General features: G+C 35.0%; 1 protein-coding gene across 1 annotated transcript; it reads right to left on the reverse strand.

Moving 5' to 3' along the window:
• Positions 1 to 4,174: 4,174 nt before the first annotated feature.
• Positions 4,175 to 6,001, reverse strand: LOC143530655 (protein NUCLEAR FUSION DEFECTIVE 4-like). The gene is made up of 3 exons (XM_077026136.1): positions 5,801 to 6,001; positions 4,485 to 5,317; positions 4,175 to 4,385 (listed from the first exon to the last, which is right to left on the reverse strand). Exons 1-3 carry the CDS (start codon positions 5,999 to 6,001, stop codon positions 4,175 to 4,177), a joined length of 1,245 nt encoding a protein of 414 aa, XP_076882251.1.
• Positions 6,002 to 21,646: the final 15,645 nt, after the last annotated feature.

Below are 21,646 nucleotides of genomic sequence, written 5' to 3' on the forward strand. Positions count from 1 at the left end.
TGCGGGGCATGAGCAAGCAACTTGAAACCAAATCGGACGGGGTCCGATATTTTGAGAACCGGATTTGTGTTCCACGATACGGAGAGTTGAGAACTCTAGTGATGGACGAAGCTCACAAGTCCCGATATTCTATCCACCCTGGCTCAGATAAAATGTATCATGATTTAAAGACACTTTACTGGTGGCCGAACATGAAAGCCGACATTGCCACCTACGTGAGCAAATGTTTGACTTGTGCCAGAGTCAAGATAGAATACCAGAAACCATCTAGTCTTCTGCAACAACCGGAACTCCCAATGTGGAAATGGGAACACATCTCAATGGATTTTATTACGGGTTTGCCTAAGACGCCGACGGGATGCGATACCATCTGGGTGATCGTTGACCGGTTGACTAAATCGGCGCACTTCCTAGCAATTAAGGAAACAGACAAAATGGAAAGACTGACTCGAGTATACATGAAAGAAGTGGTGTCTAGACACGGAGTGCCTGTCTCGATCATTTCCGATCGAGATTCTCGTTTCACCTCGCACTTTTGGAAGTCGCTGCAAAGCGCACTGGGCACCCGTCTCGATATGAGTACAGCATACCATCCTCAGACAGATGGGCAAAGTGAACGGACTATTCAGACCCTGGAGGATATGTTGCGTGCATGCGTCTTAGATTTCGGAAAAGGTTGGGAACCCCACTTACCCTTGGTAGAGTTTTCGTATAATAACAGCTACCACGCAAGTATTAAGGCAGCGCCGTTTGAAGCGCTGTACGGACGGAAGTGTCGATCACCACTCTGCTGGGCAGAGGTGGGTGACAGCCAAATCACTGGTCCGGAACTGGTACTCGAAACCTCGGAAAAGATTGTTCAAATCCGAAATCGCATGGCAGCAGCACGAGATCGCCAAAAGAGTTACGCCGACAAGCGCCGAAAACCTCTCGAATTTCAAGTGAACGATCGGGTGTTACTCAAAGTCTCACCTTGGAAAGGTGTGGTTCGCTTTGGGAAGCGAAACAAACTCAACCCACGGTATGTTGGTCCGTACCGGATAACTGAGCGCATTGGTCCGGTGGCGTACCGACTGGACCTACCAACAGAACTCAGTGGCGTACACGATGTATTCCACGTATCAAATTTGAAGAAATGCCTGTCTGATGAAACCCAAGTAGTCCCTTTGGAGGAACTACAAGTTGATGAACAGTTACGGTTCATTGAGGAACCAGTCGAGGTTTTGGATTGGGAAACCAAAACGCTCAAGCACAGCAAAATTCCAATCGTTAAGGTTCGTTGGAACTCGAGACGTGGACCGGAGTTCACGTGGGAACGCGAGGATCACATGATGAAAAAGTATCCTCACCTTTTTGAAGGGCTAACCAAACACCGAAAACCGCGAAACCCGGCAAACCGTCAAACATCACCGGAGGTATGAATTAAATTTCGGGACGAAATTTCTTCCTACTAAGGGATGATATGACAAACTGAAAATTTTTCTTACTTTTTTTCAGACACTCATCACGACTTGACTCAAATTTTCGGGACGAAAATTCTTTAACATGGGAATGATGTGACAATCGTAAATTTCAGGTTAACCCCGTTAACTCAACTCCGTCAATTCAAACTTTAAGATCGTTGAATCTATAACGCACACTTCATTACATTTAAACTAGGGTTTAAATGACGCTTAACACTTACTACATGTGTAGTCTTTCGGGATTTGCACCGAAACGCAAACGAGTTGACGCGAACGATTGATAAATAAACGACAAACGTCAAAACACTAATTATGTGATAATTATGTGTTAGGTATATGTGTGTTACTTGATTGTTATGTGGAATGTTAAACAAGAAACAAGAACCAACTAGTTTAGGCTAGAGATGTAACACTTGAAAGATTAGGGACTAGAGTGTAACTTGTATTATTATAAATATAACCTTAACACTAAACCCTAAATTATTTTCTAAACACAAGACCCGATCGGCCTCCCTCCTTGCTCCCTCACGGCTGCCGTCCACAACACTCTCACATATACACCTCAAATCAAGTGATTAATCCAAGAACTAGGTGCTAGGAAGGTATACTTGATCATCCCTTACCTCCTTGTTGTTTAATTTTGATGTTTAATGGGTTAAGTATAAACCCTAGGCAGCCGATTTTGGTTCATGTATATGGTTAATACGATTGTTGTTATTTGGATAATGAATTGATAACTAGATTGATGTTGTTGCATGATTCATTGTTGTCTTTGATTTGAGTTAAAACACAAACCCTAATCTTGTATGTATGGTGTAATTGAGTTGCATGGATAGTAGTATTAGTGTCTAGCATGTTATATGATTTATTTGTGATCCATGGCTAGTGAAATTGTTAAGTTTTGATGTGAACAGAATCTGGACAGAATGTATGTACGATGTTCAAGTGACTGTAACGAAGTGTAAACGTGAAAATTGGTTGAGATTGTGGGTACTGCAGTAAACTAGGTTGAGTCTAGTTTTCATGAAGTATAAGTTTGTAATTTTTGGACAAGTATAAGTGTGCTTTTATGATTTTACAAAAACGTGGTGCAAAGCTGAGCTGCTAGACCTGCTGTTAGGTTATGTTGTAAATGTTATATCTCATGAACTACGAGACCAATTGGGTTGGTTCCACTTCTGGAAGTTGACTCATTGAGTTAGGAACCAAACCCAAGTGGTCTTGTATTTATTGGATTTTTCGTTTAACGGGAATTGCAAATAACATTTTGTTGCGCATGAATCTGACTGATATGAGTTTGCTGTAATGTTTTGGTCATTATAAGAAAAATATGTGGAATAAAAATAAGATAAAATATGTTCTGGAAACCTAAGATATGTATGCTTCTGTGGTGATTTTTGGTGAATTAATTGAGACGTTATGATCGGTGAACTAGTGCAATCTTTCAAGTAAAAATTCTGTCATAATGAAACTAGCTGCTGAGTTGTGTAAAAATGCATGAAATATGATAGTTTTTATATAATTGTTGTGTTTTGACCAAAATACCCTTGCGGGGAATAGTTGTAAATTGATTGCCATGAATTGACCAAATTGCCCTTATGGGGAATAATGGTTAGTTAATCTTTGTTTGTTGACCAAAATGCCCTTACGGGGATAATTGCTAGTAAAGTATGTTATTAGTACGTGACACGAAAGTAATTGCTCACTCATGTATCGTATCACAATTGTACTTGTTTAAGTCACACACAATTCACAAACGAAACACGAAATCTGTTACGTGCATAGGTATTATGTGCCGAGTCTAGAGACTCGTTAAACGTACCGATACTTAGAAAATCTCTTTGTTATTTAGAACGCTAGAGAGTTTCTACGACGCACATCACTTGGTGATCTAGATCGGGATATTCTTCGCAAACAGTGAGTTTCACTTACCCCACTCTTAAACTGTTTTCAAACGTTTTTCACTTGGGGGAGATAACATACTCCGATAAACATATTTTCTGAGATAAACGCATATGAAAGATTTTGTTATAAATTATATATCACTTGTAAAGGCTAAGCGGCATACGTAACATTTGAAGTCCCACACATCGGACCGGTTAATATTTGGAATAGCGAGTCACTTTTGGGTAGTACTACTGGGTTTGACAAACCCCACCCGACGCTAAGCTCAACTGGAGGTTGAGTGGGTGTAATTTTTGGCTAACACTTACCATGGTCTGGATTGACCTGGTGACGGGCACTTGATAAACAGTCAGCTTCGGTCGCGAACCACTTAGCGATACTTGTTGTATAGATTAGCTACCTATCGATATATAATTTGACATAACACTATCTGGTTACGCAACACTTAAACGTCGTAACGGGGTTACGCAACACTGAAACGCCGTAACGAGGTTACGCAAAACGCAAAACGATTTATCTTATTTAACTTGTGAACTCACCAACCTTGTGTTGACACTTTTAGTATGTTATTCTCAGGTAGCCGAGGCGGGCGCGCGGTTTAGGAGCATGCATTCATTGAAAACATCTTTATTCTGCAAACTTAATTTTAACAGTTACATTTGGTTTTAAGTCGTCCTGCGTGACGCAACTTTTGAATTAAGGTTTTACGCTTCCGCACTTATTTACATTTAAACGTTTTTCTTTGGTTTGATTATAACTAATGATTCCGATCCTGCCAGTTCACACCCTCTGACGGTAAAACTCCGTTAGTGGATTTTGAGGGTGTGACAGTATTTGAGACCGAAGAGTTCAGAGGCGGTCGGGACCGTTATGGCTAGGCGGACCCCGTAGCATATCCCGACAACTATCCAGCCAATGTAGAGCGAGCCCGGCATGGCTATGGCCATTAATACATAGCCCACCATCATTAGGATTTGGGATGCTGCATTCCATAAAGGTCTTGGTGTTCCTGCTTTCCTGTGACACCATAAAACATAGTTAAAAACAAAAAATAAGGTTAAACTTGATGAAACTAAATACATTTACATATTTTTGCGGAGGATTAAGAAAAATTACCTGATAAAATACTCGGAAATCGACCCGGACCCGATACGACCGAAAAATCCCCATATGCTCGTCAATGATATGAATATGGATACATCTGCATACCCGACTGCCAAACCCATTTGAGCCATATTATTCTGAACAGCTAGACCCGTACCCACACCACACAGAAACAAGACGAACAATATCCAAAAATCAATCGTCTTCAACGCCTCAAACACCGTATGTTCTTCCCCGATCACTGGCTGCATCTTTTCCTTTGCCTCATCCATCACATTACCCGTCTCGGTGACTGTTTCTTCTTGATGTACAAGTAAAGGCTCTGTCACCGCGGTTTTGACTGATTCTATGTCTAAGGTTTTCTCATTTGATCCGATTCGGTTTTGAATTGCGATGCACACTGGAACCAATAATGGAGAAGCTAACATGAGAAGTAAAATGATGCAAAACACCCGTGATAGTGTGGGGCCGTGGTCCCCTGTGATGTCGAATACTAGTAAGTACACTGCGATGGTGATTGCCACGGCATTGAATATACCAATGTAGCGAGTTTCGGATTTTTCTTCCGCTGCAGTGGATGAAGCAGGGATTTCTCTAAGGAAGACGATGGCAAAGAGACAGACGAAGAAGGGTACAACTGTTAGCATGAGGAGGAAACGAGCTGGATCACTGTTGAAGAGAGCTGTGCAGATATCAGTGAAGATGGCGGTGCTTAATCCGACGTAACCTTTGAGGATTCCTGAGACCGGGCCTCTGTTTTTTCGGAAGTTGCGAATGCAAGTTACCAAAATGGCCGTGTTCATCCATGTTGTGCTGTTTCCTCCCATACACAGAAATATGCACATCTATGAAGAAGAAAAAACACAAGGGTCAGTCTAACTGGAAAAATCTGCATGTGTGGCCTATATGATGTAGGAAACACTCTTGTATAAACTTGAGAGTTACTCGAGATCGGATTGATAAACTTGAAACGAGCGGACCCTTATCGATCCAAAGCCTCGTATAACTTTTGGACTTCTATGCATTAATTTCACACTGCACGATCAATAAGTTGATCCGGGACGGAACTCGAGTTTGACAAAACAACTCATGAACTGAGCTAGCTCAAGCTCTCAAAAGTCAAAACGAGCCTAGAGTGATGCTTCTAATTGAGCTCGTTTTCATACCCGACCCAACTTGCAGGGTTAAGTTTTTAACCTCTTTTACCATACCCGCCCAGCAATTAAAGCTCGTCCCAAACCCGTCAGGTGTGTAAGAACAAAATACTTAAAAATGCAGATCTAGTTAATGAAACAAAATGCATGAACAGAAACACATATCATCATCACCTGCCAGTAAGGAAGAGGCTGAATCCTCTGACTGACGACGAGCCACTGGACCCCATAGCCAACAAACCCTTCGATGGAACCTATGAGAAGAAGAACCGAGGGAGAAACACGGTACGAAGCCAGACCGGCAACCAAGCCAAAGGCTTTGCCGATATCTTTAGCCACAGATAGACTATTAAGCTGCAGCTGAGTCAGTGCCATTAGCGACTTAAGCGCGTCTGAATAGTTTGAAAACGTGTAGTTGTTTCCGGCAATGGCTTGCACCCACACCGCCGTCACGAAACCCATCCATTTTCCGGCAACCGACGTCGGAGAAGATGATAATAGCCAGAAAGGGTTTCTGGAGATCTTGGATGATTATTATTATTTATATAAAGGGACGTTGGGTTTGTTGAATGCAGTATTGTTTTCTTTAAGGACAGGAAACCAGTCGTCGGGGAGTTTAATGAAACCATGGTTGATGATGATTCCAAGAGTTTGTGTAAGAGTGTACAAGTTTAGATGCGTGTGGTACAATGGATGCTCTTGTTTTTTTTAGAGGAAGGGGAAATGAAAATGATAATAAAGAACTAAATATAGAAAATTGAATGACAAAAATGGAAAATGAAACGGAATCGGATGAAAATAGTATGCACGAGATTTGACTAATTAATAAAAAATCTTGAATTTAGCTCCTATCATTTGTGGTGTAATAATCAATAATATTTTGTTTTTAGTAGAAAAGTAAAGGTACTTTTTTTTTGAATGATAACTTCTTTTTATTCTTGTTTTCTATGGGACTTGAACCTAATACCTTCTCTTTTCAAACCAATTAAACACATATATTTGATTTTTTTTTCCAGAAAATATTCGTTATTTAATTTACTTTATTTTAGAAAATATATGTGTTTAAAGTGAAAAGTACTATAGATGTTGGTAACTTTTAAAACTTAAATAATCTTTGAATTTTTTTTATCACCTAATAATTTACTTATAAAATCCAACACGTTTAATCCGGGATTTAAGTTTAACCCTTAAGGTGGCGTTTGTTATGCAATAATGATTGGGAGAATGAAATGATTCATTGAGTTGGAATGAAAAAAGTGGTGTTCGGTTGCTCGATGGAATGGAATCATCCAATACACATGGAATCCCATTCCATCAAAACCATTCCTTCCCACCCCCCTTCTTTTTTCATTCCATTCCTCTTTCACCATACTTTCTCAACAACACTACCACCACCTAACAACAACAATCACTGCCTTCGCCACCACCAACACCTGACTACCACCGTCGCCACCACCACCGCCACCACCACCGCCTCCGCCACCACCACCTTACCACCAGCGTAACCACCGCCACCGCTGTCGCCACCATCTTCGATGTGACTATCGCAAACATTGTCACCACCGCAACCTGACCATCACCGCTATCCTACCATCTCTATCACTACCAATGCTACCACCGCCAGCCCCACCACCACCGTCGCCACTGCCACCACCATATTCGTCGCCAGAGTTAACACCACCATCGTCACCAATACAGTTTTTTTTTGGGTGAAAAAAATTGTGAGATGAGTGTTTTTATTATTTATATTTCATTCATACAATTTTTTGGGATACAAATCAAATAAAGTAATAATTCATTTCATTCCTCTAGGTTAACCAAACAAGACAAATGAATAGTAATGATTCATTTCATTCCCGTGTTCATTCCATTCCTTTTCCTATTTTATTCCCCCTTCATTCTATTGCCTCCAACCAAACATACTCAAATCTTTAAAAGTAAAAGGCACACTAACAGTTAGCATCAAGCTAAATACTCTTTGTTAAAAATATTTTAATTTCTAACAACCATAAATTTATGTTCATAGTGTTTGAAATGGAAATCAGATTTCAAGAAGATTAAATGAGACCCCAGAGAGTTGGGTCAAAATCAATAAATGCTATCTTGTTTTCGGAAGACTTCACTCGGTATTAAGTGTTGTTTCAAATGATGTTAAAAAATATTTTTTCGTTTTTTATTATGAAAATGGAATAATTCAAGTTGCTAAAATTTAAGAAGATCAAGGGCTGTTTGGTATCTCTTAGCAGTTACTTAATGGTTTATCTATATCTATATTTTTATATTATTAAGGAGAAGTGATGGACGAAAAAATCATTTCATAATTAGAGCACGAGGATACAATCGTCATTTCATAATTGGACAGAAAAAGTAATTTGCCATTACATCATCTCGTTCTTCAAGCGTAACGTACAAGCTTATGAAGCCTCATGTTTTGTGTAGTTACTCTTCTATCCTTTATACCATGGTATATTATCCTTTATATTATTATTAGGTCCCCAATTCATTCAATTAATATTAATAATATATATTATATAATATATTGTTCCTCCTATCATTAACTGTATTTTTAAATCATCTCAGTTGTTTAAACTCTTCAAATTAAGATCCTGACCGTTCAAACTGATTAAAAACCTTCTGGAAGAAGAAGTTTAGGAAGGTTTCACACTCTCTCTCCAATTCCCTTATTCTGCGGTTACCACTCCCTAAATCATCGTCCCCCTCAACTCTTCTCCTAAACTGTAACAAAGTTTCACTTTAAAGGCATCTTGGCTGTTCACCCCTCTTTAAAAATGAGCAAATCAACCTTCAAAAGGCATAATATTATATCATATGCGTAGCTATCAAATTTCGTGTCCTCTTTTGCTTGAACCCAAATCTGGCAATTTGATGTTAGAGGACGTCGGAGAGGTACGCATAATCGCCTGTACAAGTTTGATTGAATATTACTAACCTATTTCTCATGATTTGTCATCAAAGTTCATGATTTTTAATATCGTACATCTTCTAAAAGAATTCCAATGTTGATTGTTCTACTATAGGTGCTGCTTTTTGGGCACAGCTGCCCCAAAGATTTATCTACAACATATCATCCATATTGAACAAACCTGGTTGGGTTAAAGGTATGCTTGTGTAGTTTCTTTTCTATGTATTATGTATTATGATAGTTGATTAAATATGGTTTATTAATTGTATATTCGTATGCAAGGTATCGCGGTTGATATAATGGTGGAGTTGCTCTTACTCAAGTCGATAAAATTCGAGTACCTGCTGAAAATAACAACTTACCACCTGACTCATTTTTGTTAAAAGGCGGGCCTGCTCATCAGGATGTAACCATAGTTGATATTAATTCTAAGTAAACTCTTATGTTTTCTTTTTTTTTTTTCAAAGTCATATTCTTAATTAATGAAGTAATTAGGATAATTGGTTTTCCATAGTTATTTGATTGTTACATTAGCTTTTAAATAGTTCACTTTTGTATTGTTTATGCAGAGTACAGAAACAAAAAAATGAAGGCTTTCTAAGTGATTCTATATCTTGATCTACATGCTTGGTAATTTTTATTGATTTATATTTTTCAATTAACTTAATGGCTTTGATATATTTGTGTTATTTATATGTAAAATTTGATGTACATTACTATAGCTGTGTACAATATATGATATGCCTGATTTAAAATGGAATGAATGTGCTGATGTGTTGTTGAGCTGATTCAAATCATGGATTAATGCTATTGGGCTGTTTCAATCGTAGCCGCTGACGTGGTACAATGTTTGGCTGATAATATTTTTATGGACTTTATGCCGAGACAGTTGATCATCAATCGTGAGGAGGTAGGTATGAGTTACTCTGCATTCTTATTATCATTTTCTTGAAATCTGATTTTAAGTGACTATAATCATATAATAGCCATCAATTACTTGAGAGATACTGTTTGTGATGCATACTTTTATGTAACACACGCAAATACTTATATAATTTCTAACTTCTGCCCAAAACTTTGCAGATCATGTGCAGCCTAAAGATTCCCCTAAGGTGAAGTGTCATTAGTGATTTAGAGGATAATGAGTTTGAGGAGATTCATTGGGTTGAATCAGTCTATGAGGAGATTCAAACTCATATTAAGAAAGATGTATTTGGTCAAAAGGTTGGGTTGGTGTAAGAACGAAGGGTATTATGAGAGTTAAGAAAAAGTCAATTCTGTTTTGGTTGACTTTTTTTTGGGTCCAAATTCTCTTTTTATGGGTTTGATTTTTTATAGAGGTTGACTTTTTGGAGTTGGACTGATAATTCATAATGCAATATGAACCGGGAACAGGAATAATGTTGTTAGAAAGGAGCATGGGCAAACTGATTATGCCCACTTTTTAATACCTAATATCTTTTGTTGCAGGATGAACAAACAACCTTCATCACAAGCACTTATCCTTCTTCTTGAAGTGCTCTTTAGTCCTGATAAGTTGAGGTATACTTCTGATGTGTTTATAATTTGATAATTAGTTTCGGTGATTTTGATCGTCATCTGCAGGTGTGTTATGTCTATATTTCTTTTCACAGCTAATTGACTAATTTTACTTCACTTTTGTTCTGTAGTAGGAACAGTGCAGTGGAGTGCAGTGGTGTTGATTATGGCTCCAATAGAGGAAATTGAAAATTTTGTTTTAACATTTGTTTTTTTCCCTATGATCACTATATGCCCCAAAAAAAATGTAGTAGTTTTTGTATACCTATTTTATAATATAATCATGTATCATACATTATGGATCTTTTGGTAGACAAATATTTGTTTCTTTAAAATGCAAAGAAAAACTAATTATGTTATTATGACATTAAAGCACCCGTCCACCGGACGGGTATAAAACTAGTTTATTATGGTTTATAGGAAGCCTTTATGGTTCACCAATTCAATATTATTAATATATATTTATTATGGTTTACAGGAGAGGCCTTTAGTATGCCATCGTGCCACCAGTTAAGACTCTCTTAGCAATGAATTGAACGATTATAAAAACAATTGAATGGTGGTATTGAATCAATTGACGGTTGAAGAGTAGAGGACAGATTTCAATTAATAACCGTAAAAGCACACCAAAGTTTTGATCGGTTGGTTGAACCTCCCATTAGAAGCGGATATACCATATATCCAGGGGTAACCCGGGTTACCCCTCAACTTTCGTTGCGTAGTACAAAATTTTATTTACTTTTTAGGGTTTTATACATCGGGATACCCCTGAACAAACATTGTATAAAGAGAGAAGGGGAGAAATGTTTTTCCTACCATACATATATAGTTGCAGGTTTAGCCTAGTAGGAAGAAGATGATAACGAAGAAGATGGGTTTTTTATTATTATTTTAAGTTCATCAAGATAAATAGAAAAGTAAAAACTGCAAGTACTACAACTTTTGTCCTTTCTTTTATTTTTTTATTAAATTAAAAACCTAAAATATTTTAAAGTGATAATAGAGGAAAAGTTCATCTAGATATTGGATTTTTTTTATTATTATGTATTTAAAGATTTATTAGTATGTTTAATTTAGTTGATCATATTTGCTTTAATTTTTACTTTATTGTTTTATTAGTATATTCTTAGTAAAAATGTTATCACAATGTAATATAAATAAATATATCTATTGTTGGTAAAAAATTTTGTTTTAGTCATACGTTGACACATATTTTTTATTATTCTCTTGTAACTTTAAAATATAGTGGCTTCTATACTTTGAAATATGTTACGATATGCTTATTTTTATCTACGTATCAATATAAATTTTATTCAAAAAAATCCACTCTACATTTCGACATAAATTTTATTCAAAACAAGATGGGTCAAATATGATGTTATAAACAACTAGAGTCATTAAACGTTAAACCCAATTATAAATTCGGGAAATAAAAAAAGTAGGGGCCCCCGATGATTTTTATATAAATGTACTGTAAAAAAAATAGGTTACCCCATATATGTACACAAAATTCATCATTCCACTCTACGTCAACTCTTTCGTCTGCTACTGCGTGAGTTAGAGTTAGAAAGGAGGTGATTTTGTTACTTTCATTCTTGCATCTCCATTTCAGGTTTATTTTGATATTAGTTTGCAATTTTGATTTATCAATACATTTTCCTTTTTATCTTGGGATGATTTACCTACTGTTTGATTGTAGTTTGTTGTAATTAAGTAACACCGACGAAGCCAAATAGGGAATTGAAGATTGAAGTTCTTGTCTCCCAGAAATTTCTACACCAACAACATCAGATACCATTTTTTCAGTTTTCTGATTTAGGTTGTCTTTATTATTTTAATCTACATTGTAATATTTGCAAATATTCTGATGTTTTTTTTTTCAATTGACTATTTTTGTTTTGACTTTAGGATTTATACTGCAGCTGGCTTGATCTTGGAAGGACTGGAACCTTTAGATGACAGTTGACATCTAAATATATATAAATGGTCTGCAATTCTAAACAGACTAGCAACCAACTATATGGTCATAAATCTAAGCTATTTTATGTTAAAGTTTGAAAAAACGATGCATTCAACATGGTTTTCTTATAGATTTTATGCCCTTAAACCTTGTTATGCTGACAATAAACACACACAAATATTCTATACTAGGTGAAGCAATTTTGTTTTCTAGCGTTTATCTTTAAGCTCTTTGGAATCGGCTAATTTGAGAAGTTGGATACTTGGATTGAGAAATAAAACATAATCGTTTGTATCTGTGTTGGAAAAATGTTTGTTCTTGAGGCATTAATTATTTACATTAAATAGTACTCGGTACTTGACTTGGATTAGTATGGGTCGGTTTTCGGGTTTACCCGAAAATGGTTCGGATTTGTTAGATTCAGATTCAAGATTTTGGTTTTGCTGTAATTATGTTGTTACTAGTGTGTAGTAGTGGTGGTTTTATGTTTTAGTTTTTAATTTTTTTAGGTAGGGCGATGATGTATGTAACCAAAAATGGTTGGCTCTCTCTATTATGTTAATATTGCAGTGTTATTTTGGTCTGAGTGTCATGAAATTTTATTCTATGATAGTTGCAACTTTGTTTTCTTTCTTTTAACCAAAAAGGACTTATTTGCTCTCATCACTACAGGCTGTTCAATGAAGCTTGCAACTTTCTCTTTTCTTGTATTATACTAAGCAGACTTATATAATATTTAGTTATTATTATTTTCTTGGCTCTGGTATACTTTTTGTGTGGTTCACCCTGCAATGAGTAAAGGAATCAATGAAGCGTTCACAAATGATGGTTGAAGGTTGGTTGGCTTGCTCAATTTGTCTCTTTAAATGATCATTAAAAACAATACAAACTCTTTGTAAGTCTCTTCCTTCACTTTAAAAAAACCAACACAGGTACTTTAAAAAAACCAACACAGGTAATGATGTAGTTTAACTTACATGCAAGATAATAACATATGATCTTTTTATAATAAAAATATTTAATTCGTTTCTAATAAACAGTATACTTAAAACTAGCCCCCAAGGGTTAATATCTTGTCATCTTTGTTTAACTTAAACCGAATAATTAAGCAAACAAACACCAATGTACGCAAAAATATATGTTCATTTTTAAGAAAATGAGGTGTTACTAATGCGCCAAACAAACACAAGCAAACATAAACTCAATACCAGACCCAACTTTAATCTTAGTGACTATCAAACACAAAAAAGTAGAAGTTAAAAGAAATAAAAATAAGAACAACCCATTAAGCTTTCTTTCATTCTAAACAGTTAGCCGATAACCTAAGAAAAACCCATTTTATTGACATCAACTCATCAAGTAGTATTCAACTTTGTGCCGAAACAAAAGCATTCATTTATATGAACTTTACGCATTGTTAAGAAATTATTTTTGGCTTGACGGTTATTGGACATTTTGATTTGCAATTTAGACCTAGATCTTCCTAAGAAAAGATCTACCATGAAAATTGGGTTGTGCCAAAAAGGCATTTGGTTCAATGACATTGGTGGATTAAAAAACCATAAGAACCTAAGAAGCATTGTTTTTACATATAAAAAACTAATCAAAAATTTCATGTAGAAGACGTTTAGTAAACAACATTTATTTTGTAAAAACATATTACTTTTAAATTATTTTTTATAAAGTTTTTTTATTATTAAAACGAATTCAAATGTGTTTATGTAAAAAAAAACAAAAAAATGAATATGTAAAAACAGTATTTCTATACGTAAAAATGAGTATTCTATAACTTTTTTTACATATAAAACACTCATGTTTCCCTAATTTACATATATTAAAAAATGAAGAATTGAAATTGGGATTGTAGGCCGACATATTAGAAGGCTGACATCACCACAACCGACAAGTTTATGGTTGTCTCATATGATGAATTTACTAATGAGATAGACACATCTAAAAATGGCGACGAATCATACTATCCTTTGTTGTACTATCAAGAACAACAAGCCATTGTTTATATCCAGACTATAGCAACCCCATAAAGATTTTATTTTTATGGAAACATAAACTTTGTAAATCTCTTGTCTTTTTTATGAATTTTATCATACTTATTAACTGGAATTTGTAGCTTTGTCATCCACTTTATTTTGATCATCCGAAATTCGAATTATAACTTTATCATCTAACTTATCAACAGTTTGCATTAAACACCTTGTACGTTTATCGTCTATTTTATGAATTTTATCGTATGAGATTGGAAGTAGTAGCTTTAGCATATGTGTTATTTTAACAATTCGAACTTGTAATTTGTAAGTTAATAATCCAATTTATTTTCAAGTTGGATTAAACAAATTGTGATTGTCAAAGCCTCAGCATAGTTAGCTACATGGATTTTGATCCCTTACAATGCTAAAATTATTTATACAATATTCTTTGGACCCCTAACATCTTATTTTTTCCAACACAGCCAAAACAAAAATGGAGCCATACTACACAATTGACAGTTTTTCGTCTCTAACACAGTGTGAAAGAGGGTATATTATGGAAATTGTTTGGGTACACTTTATGGCCATTATCAACAGCGAATTTGTTTTTATATTATCCTTATTGATTAATATGTAAGTGTATTTCCTTTAATCATTTTTTGTTTTATCTAATTTCACATTAACAATTGATCTAACATTACAAAGACAAAAAATCGTTGCCATGATCCCCTAATAATTACTACGTACACTTATACAATAAAAAACAATACTCCATAAATTGTTTGTGTTGCACATGTTCATGCCAAAAGTTTCAAATACGAGGACATTTTAAAGAATGAACAATACCTAATGATTTACGGTGGCTCAAAAATTGTTATCGGTCAACAAATGAAACTTGTTCCATTCATATGTGACATGCTAAAGGGGTTTAAGCTATATCCGTCGGTTTATTTAATTAGGGAACTCACCCACGAAAGACAGAACCTCAAACTAATTGTTGGTACACAGACATAAATGAAATTTAAAACACATGCTATCATAGATGCACACTACATAAACACACATACATCTAGCAAATAAAATGTCGTGCTTCTTATAGATGTAGGAAAAATAATAGCCGAGGAATTTATAAAAAAAACAATGAAAGTTTTAACTATTCCTGCCACGTAAGTTCTTACTTATACACCAAAAAGTAGAACAATATACTAACGATTTACAGTGGTTTAAAAATTGTTATCGGTCAATAAACGAAACTTGTTCCTTTCATATCTGACATGCTAAAGGAGTTTAAGCTGTATCGTAGGTTTATTCTATTAGGGAAATAACCCATAAAAGAAGGAATCTCAAACTAATTGTTGGTACGCAGACATAAATGAAATTTAAAACACATGCTATCATAGATGCACACTACATAAACGCACATACATCTAACAAATAAAATGTTGTGCTTCTTATATAAATATTGTAGGAAAAATAATAGCCGAGGAGTTTATAAAACAGCAATGAAAGTTTGAATTGTTCTTACAAGATGCCACGTAAGTTCTTACTTATACACCAAAAAATCGAAAAATACCTAATGATTTATAGTGGTTTAAAATTGTTATCGGTCGACAAATGAAACTTGTTCCGTTCATATGTGACATGCCAAAGGGGTTTAAGCTATGTCTGTCGGTTTATTCTATTGGGAACTCACCCACGAAAGAAGGAACCTCAAACTAATTGTTTGTACGCAGACATAAATGAAATTTAAAACACATGCTATCATAGATGCACACTACATATAACAAATAAAATGTCGTGCTTCTTATAGATGTAGGAAAAATAATAGCCGGGGAATTTATAAAACAACAATGCAAGTTTATTATTCCTGCAAGATGCCACGTAAATTCATACTTATACACCAAAAAATAACATCATATATTATCATTACACCTTCGTTGTTTTGACACTAACAATGCAAGTGTACAACAGCCACATAATACATATGGTTTTGTATGTCAACAAACATATTAACCAAGTCAGCACATTTTCGGCAATGCTACACAAAAACGAGTCATTACATATCTCACTTGAAGTTGGTTCAGCTTAAACAAAGTAAGCATATATTCCTATACATATCTACATCTTACATGTTACATGCGCTAATGAGATGCTTACTGCTGTCACTACAATTCAGCTTCATTGCTTTTCATGTTGTTGGTACGAGCCAACTGTTACACTTCTGCTCGGGTTTATTTCACAATGCAAAAGCAGCTCTTTATGATTACATGCTATTATTACTCGTACTATAATTTTTTTTTGCAACTATGCATGATTAACGTCATATTAATATTACATCTTTCGCTATTTGTAGATTTTTTTTGTCTCTTTTCATATACACAAATTGTGTACATATATGATGAAACTGCCAACTTCAAACCGAATAATCATACACAGTTGACATACTAGCCATACACTCGTACGCGCAATACAAATACAGTGGCTATTGTTCAATGGAAGGAATAAAATGTTTAAAACAAAGAACAGGTTGGCTGATAATACACAACAAAACTAAATCTAACATCAGTTGCGACACCTGATTCAACTCACCCATTTTAAAAGGTCATACAATTATGCGTTGTTCAAACTTAAATTGTTAGATCAAACTTAATCAAAATGCTTTCGTTTCTTATTCGATTTTAATAATTTGTTTGTTTACGGCCCAAAAGTCTAATCAAGCCCGATCAAATGCCCGTCGCGCACCTGCTGCAACGCGCAGACACTTCTACTATAATTAATAGTATATATCAATTTCTAAATGTGTGTGTGGATCTTAAAATGTCATTTGTAGCAATCGAGGCGTGCAAGTGTAAATGTGGATTTAATGCCTTATTGTTTTTGCAACTTAATTACCAACCACTTTATAACACCATCTATCCAATATATATGCATATGTCAGTATGCATGTGCACAAGCAAATCACGTATGGTCATCACTTTGCCCTTTTTACAATTCTTTAACCGACAACTTTGTGGCTCTAATATGAGCATTTCTTTCATCTCCCGATTAAATTTTTAACTTTAAATACTCACCAACTAACACGATTCAATCCTTTATGTCGATTAAAATCACAAAACCCACAGACCTAATTTAGTAACAAATATTTCATAAAACACGATGTATCCAAAATATATAGGGTTAAGTTAGAATAAAAACCCACTTGAGTTATGAAAACTCTAGAAACTCATTCTCAACCACATGTCTTTAATTAAATATTAAATCTTGTGATCCACAATTAAAGTTAATAAAAAATGTTAAAGTTAATTTACATTTTCTCTCTCATGAAAACATAAATAAAAATTAGTTAAAAAATATAAAAAAAATAGCAAAACATTTTTTTTATGTTTTCGATATTTTGTATTAAATGTAACAACATATATTACATGTAACAAAAAAAAAACGATGTTATATAGAGTTTTCACGGGTTTTCACAACTCAAGTAGATTTTCATTTTATACTTTACCTATATATATATAACTATATGCATACATCAATATTTTAGTGTGCACCCTCACACAAAAAACAACATCCAACAAGCCAGTTGCACATGCGGTAACACACTTGCACTGATAACCCATTACACACACGTTAAACACTATACGTTAAGGAAGAGTGAGGGACAACCATGGTAATTTCACAATTGCATGACGAGGGCGGAAATGACATTTCATAATTGAGGAGAAAAAGTAATTTGCCATTATATCATTTCGTTTCTTAAAGCGTATTGTACAAGTTGATGAAGCTTTATGGACTTGTTAAATTACTATACTATTCAATCTTTAATCTTTGGTGATGCAAAAGGTCATGTTAATTTTGATGGTTTCATCATGAGGGTTTTTAAATTGTCCGTAACCTAACAGGAGCATCCCAACAGACTCGTTCAATTATGAAGGGTTATTGAAGCCTTGAATGCTCGTCCGTTACCACCCCTATGCCTTGGACGTTAAATCAATTGAGGATCGTCATTGCTTTATTCAATTCTCGCCGTAACCTCGTTAAGTTTTATTTATATAGTGCGACTAACTAACAACCTTCAATCCTCATTTTACTCCACGAATCTATTGAAGCTCATCAAATTAATGTAGATTGATAAAGCTTCCCATACTCATCACCAAAATCAACCATATAACCTGGTAATTGAGGTAAAATACCGGTCTCTAATTACCTAATTAAATACCAGTTTTCTTGTTTTATGCTTCAATTTGGATCCATCGTTTGTGGGCGTTTAGATTTCTTATTAGATGTTGGAATCTTGAATTTGTTAAATCTGATTTTGTGTTAAAATTTGGGTGAGAATTAATCAATTTAGAGCTGGAACATGAAATTACTACATGAGATTAAATTTAGCATGCCAACTATTTGATTTAAGGTCTGCAAGGTGTTTTTTTTTTTTTTTGTCAATTTAATTTTTGTTTAATTATTTGTTTTTCATTTTTTCTCTGTTATTTTTTTCAAGATGTTGAATTGACACGATTGAAGAATCAATTTGATGAATACAATGTGCATATCATCACCATTTGTAGGTATCATTTTCGTGTTATTGATCTGTGTTGTTGCCTCTCATAACAGAATCTTGAGGTGTAATTATGAGGTGAAGGCTTCTTTGGGACCCCTGTTTGGACTGAAACACTGAAGCACCACACGCGGTACATAAGTTATTTATATAAATCAGGTTGAGATTTTATGCTTTTGTGTGATTTTTATTGTCAACAGTTGATTATTCTTACCTTAAATAAATTTAGAATTAGGATTAACTTTTAGCTTGATATTGGGTATAAACTTAGGTGTTTTTAACTTTAATACTGTTTTGATGGTTTTATTTGTTTTAGTTTTTTCTAAATTTTTTCTCGACATTTATTAATTGGTTTCTTCATAAATCAGGGACGTGAATGAGGTGATATTCAAAGGTTAAATGGGTTGCCTGGGTCATCACGTGAACCTGTTGGGTTGACATGCGCACGATCCGTTATAGCTAAACGTGTTATCCGGTTCCATCTGAAGCTAAGCCGAAACCGTGAGTAAACTCAATGACTACGTTCAAGTGTGGTCGTTTTGTCTCTTTTACTAATTGTTAGTGACTGGTTATGCTCAAGTTTAAATGTTTATTTAGATATAAAAAGAGAATAATTTTTACATAGCTTTGTGTCTTTGTTTCATTTGTCTAACCTTAAGGTTTGTAAAATTGCTTTGCGTAGATGATAAGTAAATACATGTGAAACTCACTTTTAAGTTCTGTATCTTCATTCCTTATTGCAGTATTGTTAATATACTGGTTGCCATGTTTAAAAAATAAAAGAATTATATATATTGTACTTTGATCTTCACTATTAATATTCTAGCGGTACAACTGTTGTTGAATCTTTTAAATTGTGGTTAGCATGAGGATGTTGAAGTGTATAAAAGGTGTTACGTTTGAATTTTCAGCACATCTTTTAGGTGGAAAAAAAAGATTATAAAAAAGAGGCTATTAGTCATATCTATTACTTCTGCCGGATTGCCACTTGGTGTTGCAAAGAAGTTTGTTAAAAGTCAAAGCTTCGGTCCAAAACTGACGAATCCTAAGTCAAATATGTCTAGCCCCGCATCAAATGATAAAAGTCGTATAGTGTTTTGTTTTAAGTTCGATACGGAAACAAAGAAGTCGGGAAACACTTTTCCCACAAAAGTTGCTTAAGCTGCACCCGGTACCATTGGAACAAGAAGAAATATGACCCGGATACCGCGAATCTAAAACCGAAAATCCTTAACTTGAAAAACCCCAACATGATAACTCAAAGAATGCAAACAGTGATGATGAAAATATGACCGGAAAGAAGTTGATGATTCTTAGTTAGGTCAAGATGGCTCGAAAGAAGGGCAAAACGGGAAAGCGAAAAAGAAAAGGCTTTCTGTTGAGGCCCGCCTTTCAACCTGTCTAATGTTCCTGCTTTCGGCTCACTTCTAATATCATTAAAAGAACATGGCAGAGTGCTACGCCACCTGTCAGCATAACGAAAATGATTACGGTCAACCCGGCCCGTTGACACCAGATGGAGTTCCATAAGTTCCGCTCCTTTCTGGTGGATATAACCAATAACTAATTACTCATGAAGTCGATACCGAAACAGAAGAAAACAGCAGGTCATACGTGGAAACTGTTAGTCAAAGTCAGCCATAAATAGAACAAAAGGCTAATGATAATCTTATTACATTTTTTTTTTTGAATGACAAACAAAACAATTTTATAACAACCAACAGCTTGCAAGAAGCAAGCATACAACAGAAACAGCCACCCAAATACAATCAAAAACCACAGCGGAAAAACTACCTGCACCACTCCGTTACAGTTAGGAACTAAGATTAAAACTACACCATTTTTCCCACGTTAGGGTCGTATTCATATATCTGCTCTTCACCCATAAAAAGCTTAACGTTTTAATCTCACTTATTATATGATTCAACTGTGGCGGCTTCCTTTCAAACACCAAAGAGTTTCTCATCTTCCAAAGGCACCAAATTATCGTGAGAAACTGCGTGAAATGCCTTAGCATCTCGGGATGGCATAGATTCACTTGTAAAGTTCCAGCAAATCACGAGTCGAAAAGGCATAAATTGGCGGGACCTTTCACCAAAAACCAATTACACTCCACACCGATTGGGCAAATTGACATGACATAAATATATGTTCTGCCGTTTCCAGCTCGTCTTCGCATATCGGACAGACGACTGATGGAAACGGACTATTCCTCTTAGCCAAGGACAACAAAGAGGGAATGCGCTCCATCACAACTTATTACATTCAGAGGTCTTCCTGCTTAGCTGCACAATTTTAGTTGCACGGTTACTATTTATTTTCGTTCAATTGCTTGTGCAACACATGCCATGGTGAATAAACTATTTTGTATGTAGCATTTTCCCATAGTGAATTGCTTGTTTTTCATTTATTTCCTTCTAAGCCGACTTTTGAAATTTGTAATATATGCTAAACTTTAATTTCATTTAATACCCGATTTACCCTTTCAAAACTTACAATTCTACTAATAAGTAATAACTATATAGTAATATCTAAGCGAGAGAAAGATATAAGAATGAAAACGAACTTACAAAGATAGTATAGTATGAACCCATCAAATATTAAATAGCAGTTATCTAGGATGTATTAACTAGGGCGCAATTTTTGTTTTAAGATATAAAATGTTTGTAATATGCGGACCGTATATATCTACCTATTTGCAGGAATAGGTCATGGTTACATATATCATTAGTTTACGAAAAAGATATTCGAAACGAATAACATGGAAGAGCTTCACAAACAATTTTGTTAACATCGAGCCGGACCTGAACCCAGGGATTATCAAAAATCGTGGCATCACGTCATTCTTTTATACTACATTGGTGCTACCCCCTACCCCTACATTACAAACTAGGTTAGAACCGTGTAATACACGAGTTTGTAATAAAATAAAATAGCAAAAAGAATAATATAAATAATTACAAAATGTGAAACATGAAAAAAAATACTATTCACAAGTCACTTAACTTCTATTTTTCTTCTTTTTTGTTGCAATTGAAATTTTGAATGCATTTTAACCCTT

Source organism: Bidens hawaiensis, unplaced genomic scaffold (assembly GCF_021521415.1).
Source record: "Bidens hawaiensis isolate Kalapana, Puna unplaced genomic scaffold, B.hawaiensis_p1.1 tig00000657_1, whole genome shotgun sequence".
Taxonomy (NCBI): Eukaryota; Viridiplantae; Streptophyta; class Magnoliopsida; order Asterales; family Asteraceae; genus Bidens; species Bidens hawaiensis.

Coding starts and splice junctions, on each gene's coding strand:
- LOC143530655 (XM_077026136.1), bottom strand. CDS start 6,001: ATGGCACTGACTCAGCTGCAGCTTAATAGTCTATCTGTGGCTAAAGAT. Junction 5,318..5,800: donor AGCCTCTTCCTTACTGGCAG/GTGATGATGATA, acceptor TCTTCTTCATAG/ATGTGCATATTTCTGTGTAT. Junction 4,386..4,484: donor ATTTCCGAGTATTTTATCAG/GTAATTTTTCTT, acceptor ATGGTGTCACAG/GAAAGCAGGAACACCAAGAC.